Genomic DNA, 6,369 nt, shown 5'->3' on the forward strand with positions numbered 1-6,369 from the left:
ACACACACACACACACACACACACACACACACACACAGCCCCCACCTTACTTTCTCTCTTTTTCTCTCACTACTTTGCGCTTCATTCTGTCCGATCTGCACCACATCAGCAGCAGCTGGAGAGAGCAGCATAGCCTTTCAGAGCAGAGCCGAGGAGGGCAGGGCAGCCGAGTGGCCCAGTGTGGCCCATCCAGTGGAGAGAGGGAATCTGCCCGCTAACGTTGATCACTCCTCTCCCCCTCTGTCTCTCCCCCTCTCTAGAGCTGCAAGCAGAGAAACAAGCAGGCTCCACCTCCCCTGCCACTCAGGAACTGATGACAAGGCTGGGCTTTTTACTAGGAGAAGGGATCCCGGTTACGGCACGCATACCTATGGACGACAAGAATGAAAAGAAGGTATTTCAATTTCTCCCCCCCCACACCAACTCCCTCCCTCTTCCACCAGCAGCTGCTGCCACTGCTGCAGCACACAGATAGAGAGAGAGAGGACGAGGGAGTTGTGACAGTGTAACAGAAGAATGGATTTTTTTGTTGCAGCTTGATTCATTTCCCCCCCCCCCTTGTGCGTTATCCTTGAGGATTTAAGAGGCACCTCTGGAACTTTTTAATTTTTTTGGCACAACAAAGAACGGTAACTGTCAGACTGTTTTGTTTGAGATCTTAAAAATGTTATAGAAAGTAAATGTGTATTTAAAATGGGATGCATGTGGTTTTATAGTCTCTCCTGTGTGATGTAGTGGTCTCCCAGTAACTTGAGTGCTGTTCAGAGGCTCTTGAGAATGTAACAAGAGTATCTGAGCCCGGACCAGAAATAGAGTTATGTTAGGTCTGAGCCTCAGTTTGTTTGGTTCTACTAATTAAACTGTGCGAAGAGCAGACCAGAGCACACAGCGCTTCCCTCATCCATCCTGTATCTTCGACATGTTTTGAAACTGAGCCAGAAGTCCTTGAAATGTAAAAGAGATGTAGAAAGTATTTTATGAATCATGTTCATTTGTTAAGATGAAGCAAGTTACTTTCATTTGTGTGCATATAGGTGTGTGTTTTCAGAGCTCAGTTGGGGAGGAGCACTTTATTGTCATCTGCCAGCAATTCTCTTCTCCTCCATGCTGCTGTTTTACAACAACTCTTAAACCCAGCATGTTGTTTTTAGTTCTGCCCGAACAGTAAATTATTAAATGTCAGTGAGCTGTTGGGCTCCTACTGTGATTTGTTAGGTGGTTCTGGGTGCAGCCCTAGGCTGGTAATTGCCAAAACGAAAACTACTGGCATGCTGAACAAAAAACAACAGATGGGAATAAGGACATGTTGTAGAGAATATTAAGATTCCACAAGTTGTTAATGATTCAGAAAGTCATGTTGCATCCTTCTAATTATGCTGTGTGTATCCATTGCCTCTGCAAAACATGGAGACCTTTAAACAGCAACAGCATTGATGAGTGTTAATATGTATTGAGTTAAGACATGTTAAAGAAGAATAGATTTTTTGCTACAGGAATACTGCAATAATGTTTTAAGGAGAACAGAGAATGCTCTCTTAACAAACTCTTAAAAACACTCCATAATTAGAGTAAGTAAAGAATGGAAAAGTGTAGCGCAGGTTCAAACCCCACTGCAGTCAGCATGTCGTTGTGTCCCTGGGCAAGACACTTCACCCCAAATTGCTCCTGTGGGGATTGTCCACAGTACTGAGTATGTACAGTAAGTCGCTTTGGATAAAAGCGTCTAACAAGTGACATGTAATGAATGATTCAAAGATGTTATTGCAATAACAATTTGCAGTATGTGAAAGAGGCTTTCAAACAATTAAGCAATGTTTTAGGCTCAGGTATTATCTTGGAAATGGTTTGTTTTGTTTTGCAGAGATTTTAATTGGAGGGCATGTTTGTTTGAGGCAATGCAAAGCCTTGTAATAAGTGGTGCTCGAGAAGCCAACTATGGGTGAGAGTCCCTCAGGCAACAAAATATCTGCTGTGAATTTGGTATTTTAAGGATGAGGGTTGATTTTATTTAACTTGAGCTTGTGTCTGTGTTTTTTAATTGGAAAAAATGATGTATGAAATATCGTGTGTGTGTGTGTGTGTGTGTGTGTGTGTGTGTGTGTGTGTGTGTGTGTGTGTGTGTGTGTGTGTGTGTGTGTGTGTGTGTGTGTGTGTGTGTGTGTGTGTGTGTGTGTGTGTGTGTGTGTGTGTGTGTGTGTGAGAAACTGAGTAAAGGCTTGGCCCTTCTTACAGGGGGACGAGGATGACCTTCTTCAGCCGCAGTATATTGTTGCAATCAGAATACAGTTAAGGGTGACAGAGAAACAAGAGACACTAGCTTAATTTGGTCTCCTATGGTTGTCAGTTTGCTCTAACAAAGCATTAGCCGCTTTATGGTCGTCAGACAGGCTTGCCGGTATGCATGAGGAAGGTATCTTTTGTGTCACAACGATGGATACTGATTCTCTTGTGAAATTCTCTTCAGGCTTTTTTAGTTTCCTCCAGACATATGAGTGTGTAATTTCCAAGCCTCGCTCCATTTACATAGCCCATGCCCTTCGGCTTGTGTGTCATGCTCACACATGAAAAGCTTGTTTATTTCTGAGGGATCGTATACATTGCTTTCGCATGATCCAGAACTTAAATCAAATCATTTTTTATAGTTTTCTCTTTTCTCCTTCCAAATAAGGTTGGCACATATTTTTGGTTGTATTTATTGCTGTTCATGCGGAGAAAATGTGAACATGATGCCAGCTGACAGTTTATAATGGGTTGACTTCATACTTCATTGACATATTTGATGAGTAGAGCACATTCTTGGTGTACCTTAACCCTTTATTTTATCCTTCTTCTCCCTCAGTGCTCTATAACTAGCCAGGGTATCAGCCCCTGCTCCACTCTGACCAGCAGCACGGCGTCTCCCTGCACTGACAGCCCATGTTCCACGCTCAACAGCACAACCAGCCGCCCCCCCCTCAGCCGCTCCAGCCCCTGTGGGACCATCACTAGCCCCAGCTCCACACTTGAGAGCAAAGACAGTGGCATCATAGGTAAGAAATAACCAACTCTTTAACGTGTATGGTGTTGGAAAAACTGGAACTAGTACCAATGTCCTTACTTTGAGGTACCCTGTTCTTGACTAAATGTAGCAATAAAGACTGATCATTCATTAGAAAGTCCAAGTTTTGTTTGATTCGTGTTCGACACACCCTTGCTGTAAGTTTTAATCTTTTGAGTGCGGTAATGTGCAGATTGAGACAAACATGTGCCAAAGACGCAGTGAAACTGATTTGTAGCTAGAAAGCAAGGTTGTATACAATGAATGATTTAAAATAATTGCATGAAATCAGCTTTGGAAATGTTTTATAGGGTAGCAATGCATCCAACTCCTTTGTCAGGTCATAAAGATACTCACGCACAATGTGTTAGTGTGAGCGGCACTGATTGTAAATATGCATTTGTTTAAAAGAGACATTTGTCAGACCTATAAGCTTTCAGCTTAGACTCAGCCAAATGTAAGCCGGGGATAGGAATATATAGGTGAACATATGCGATCGCGCTGTATATGTACTGCACAAATACTGTACTCGAGGCAACTGTACAGTATGATGCAAAACTGAAGCATTTAGCAGACATAGTATATATATTTGAACCCATATAACATGATGTAGAATGTCTGTCAAACTAACTTTGCTGCTGTTTAAAACCAACTGTTACCGATATATTCAGTAACTACACTAGGAATGCCAGTGATGAGCCAGGTCAGATCCAGTAAGAAACCAGGCACAGGGAATCAATAGTTGACTTAGGAGCGTGAGGAACTCACCTTAGGCCACGTTTACACGGAGACGAAACGGGTTGTATTCGCTACAGTTCTCTATCGTATGGACGGTTCGTCCACACGAGGCCGTAACGGAACCGCGGAAACGGAGCCCTCAAACGAAACGCTCTGGGGGGCCAAACGGCTCCGTGTGTACGTCCTGACCTATACGATCATTTCCTGATAACGATGACGCCATAGCCCCGTCTCTCCCCACCTCTGCTGCTCACCCCCGCGTCATTGCTGATGTGTTTCGCCAACAATAACAACAATGGCGGATCACAGGGTTGCTTTCGTGCTACTGACCATGCTACATATTTTAGTGCAAAATCTACAGCTCCTCTACCACAGCCATCAGCAACAAGTGGACATGGAGAACTACATGAACTACATGTTGCTAAATCCACCGCGGAGAATAAACAGAAAGGCAACCATGGCAACCATGCTCGGGGGGTCTTCTTCGTTGCTTTCGTTGTATTTTGTGGCGGAACTACAGCGCCACTTACAGGACCGGCATATGTACTACAGCGTCTCCAGCGGGTCGAGCGGTCACGTGTGGACGGACATGTTTCTCGAGACGATTCCGTGTGGAGTAATCTTTTATTCTTTTTTGGCATTTATCCTGCACAATACAACTGAGAGTTTTCCATGACACTCTTCTATTACTCTCTGTGATTCAGTTAAACAATTATGCTTCATGTCACTCATTCATCCTTTTGTTAAACCCAGTGGATATCTTTGTTGGAATGATTAGAATTTGAGTCAGGTTGTATTCAGCCTTAAACATGTGCCAGTTATTTCGTTTAGAGCTGTGAGAGAGCATTGCAGTGACAGTTTGACGTTATATTATATCTGTAGTAATAGCCCTGTAAGACATCTGGGTATTTACACAAGCTGGCAGTAATACAATGTTGTCTATTGATGTATTAATCCACCTGCTGTTTCTTCTCACAAACCTTCCGGTTTGATCCTGCGGCTTTCCTTGGTTGAACTTAAATCATTTCCAAATACGGAAAAAGTTAATATCCTTGTAGGATTTCAAACATGTTATGCCTATTTGGGTAACCGTTTGACATGACTGTTCTGCAGTAAAAAGTGATGAGAGCCAAAGCTGGATAAAACATAACAATCCGGAATTATTAGTAATGCAGAGACTGATTACCATGAGTCAGTCAGTCTCTTCCCCCAGAGCAATATCATAGCTAGCTTCTAAAACATGTATGGAAGCTGTGATACAGTATCTTCCAGCATGGAGACCAGGATTTGACATAATCACGTTGCATGTTGTGTGATAAACAATATCTTGTTGTAAAGCTACTGCAGACATTTTTTTTTTTTGTGAAAGAATGACACAATGTGACATTGGTCGACCTCCCACCCATCGGCCTTAATAAGACATTTAGCAGACATGGAAGAGAACAAAGCTTTGTTGTGTCCACAAGTCAGATTCCAGCCAGCAATTCATGTTCCCTGTTCTTTGAAGTTTGACTCTGACACAGATTCCAAAACCACATTAATTTGGCTTTGTACTTTGTTAAAAGCTGCTTTGTGGAATTTGAGCGATTTTGCGAAGTCTTAACGTGCCTGAAGAAAGATCCCTGTAGCAGTGAGCATAACCAGCTCTTAGTTTGGTAAAATTATAAGCTTTCCACACAGTTTTAATAAATAAATATATATTCTTTGAGACAAGTAAGCAATCCGTGTATCCTCTTATCATCAGGATGACTGTTAATTAGGGTTGCAAAGGGGCGGAACATTTCCGGTAAATTTCCGGAAAGTTTCCATGGGAAGTTAAGCTGGGGAATTTTGGAAATATTCGATGCAAAATTAAACAAAAAACATGACATTTCAACAGATTTTTTTTTTTTTTTCAAGGATAACAGAACAAGTTTTAATTATTTTATTGAACAATTATTTGTTTAATTGAAGAACAAAAACAGGAATGTTGAGTTAAATATTACTCATCCCCCCCAACCCCACTCATTAAAAAATGAACAAAAATGCACCCCCATCCAAAAATCCCCACAAAGTCCCATTCAAAAATGTTAAATGAAAAGAGCCCTTCTCCCTCCAAAAAGTCCCATTAAACATGCACATCTTCCTTCAAACAATCCTCTGCATTTTTGCTAAAGCCTTAGGAAACAAGAGGAAAACAAACCTAATCAATAGTTGGACACTCGGGAGAAAGCAAACAATAGGACCGAAGGTACGGACGGTAAAACAAGTGTGACAAATATTATTTTCATGAATATTGATATATGGTAGAGGTTGACACAAACAACGTTGAAGAGAGTAGGATCGCCCCTCATGTAACCCCTTTCATTTAAAATCGTATTAGAACTGTTTTGTTGTCTACGGTAAGTTCATATCGAACTTATAGGTATCGCGTATCGTTGTGACGAATGACGTACGGTGATACTCTGGATTGTTTCCAATGGCGTTGACCAACCGTAAGCCGTTTGGACTTCCGAGAAACTCAGACTGTCGTCTGGTACGGAGTTGTTCCGAACCTGTCACTGTGACGTCTCCTTCTGAGTCTCAACCTACAACTACTCCGGGTCCTTCTCGGG

The 6,369-nt window shown here is 42.1% G+C and overlaps 1 protein-coding gene across 1 annotated transcript in view; it reads left to right on the forward strand.

Annotated features, from left to right (window-relative positions):
- Window positions 1-146: 146 nt before the first annotated feature.
- LOC104956152 (protein TANC1-like) overlaps window positions 147-6,369 on the forward strand; it is a gene marked incomplete at both ends in the record, with an annotated part of 41,863 nt that continues 35,640 nt past the window's right edge. The window contains 2 exons of the mRNA XM_010783607.1: window positions 147-394; window positions 2,840-3,029. Of these exons, the coding sequence (XP_010781909.1) occupies window positions 147-394; window positions 2,840-3,029 (438 nt within the window). The remainder of the gene's footprint in view (window positions 395-2,839; window positions 3,030-6,369) is intronic.

The sequence above is a fragment of the Notothenia coriiceps genome, unplaced genomic scaffold (assembly GCF_000735185.1).
Source record: "Notothenia coriiceps isolate Sejong01 unplaced genomic scaffold, NC01 NC01_scaffold00025480, whole genome shotgun sequence".
Classification (NCBI taxonomy): Eukaryota; Metazoa; Chordata; class Actinopteri; order Perciformes; family Nototheniidae; genus Notothenia; species Notothenia coriiceps.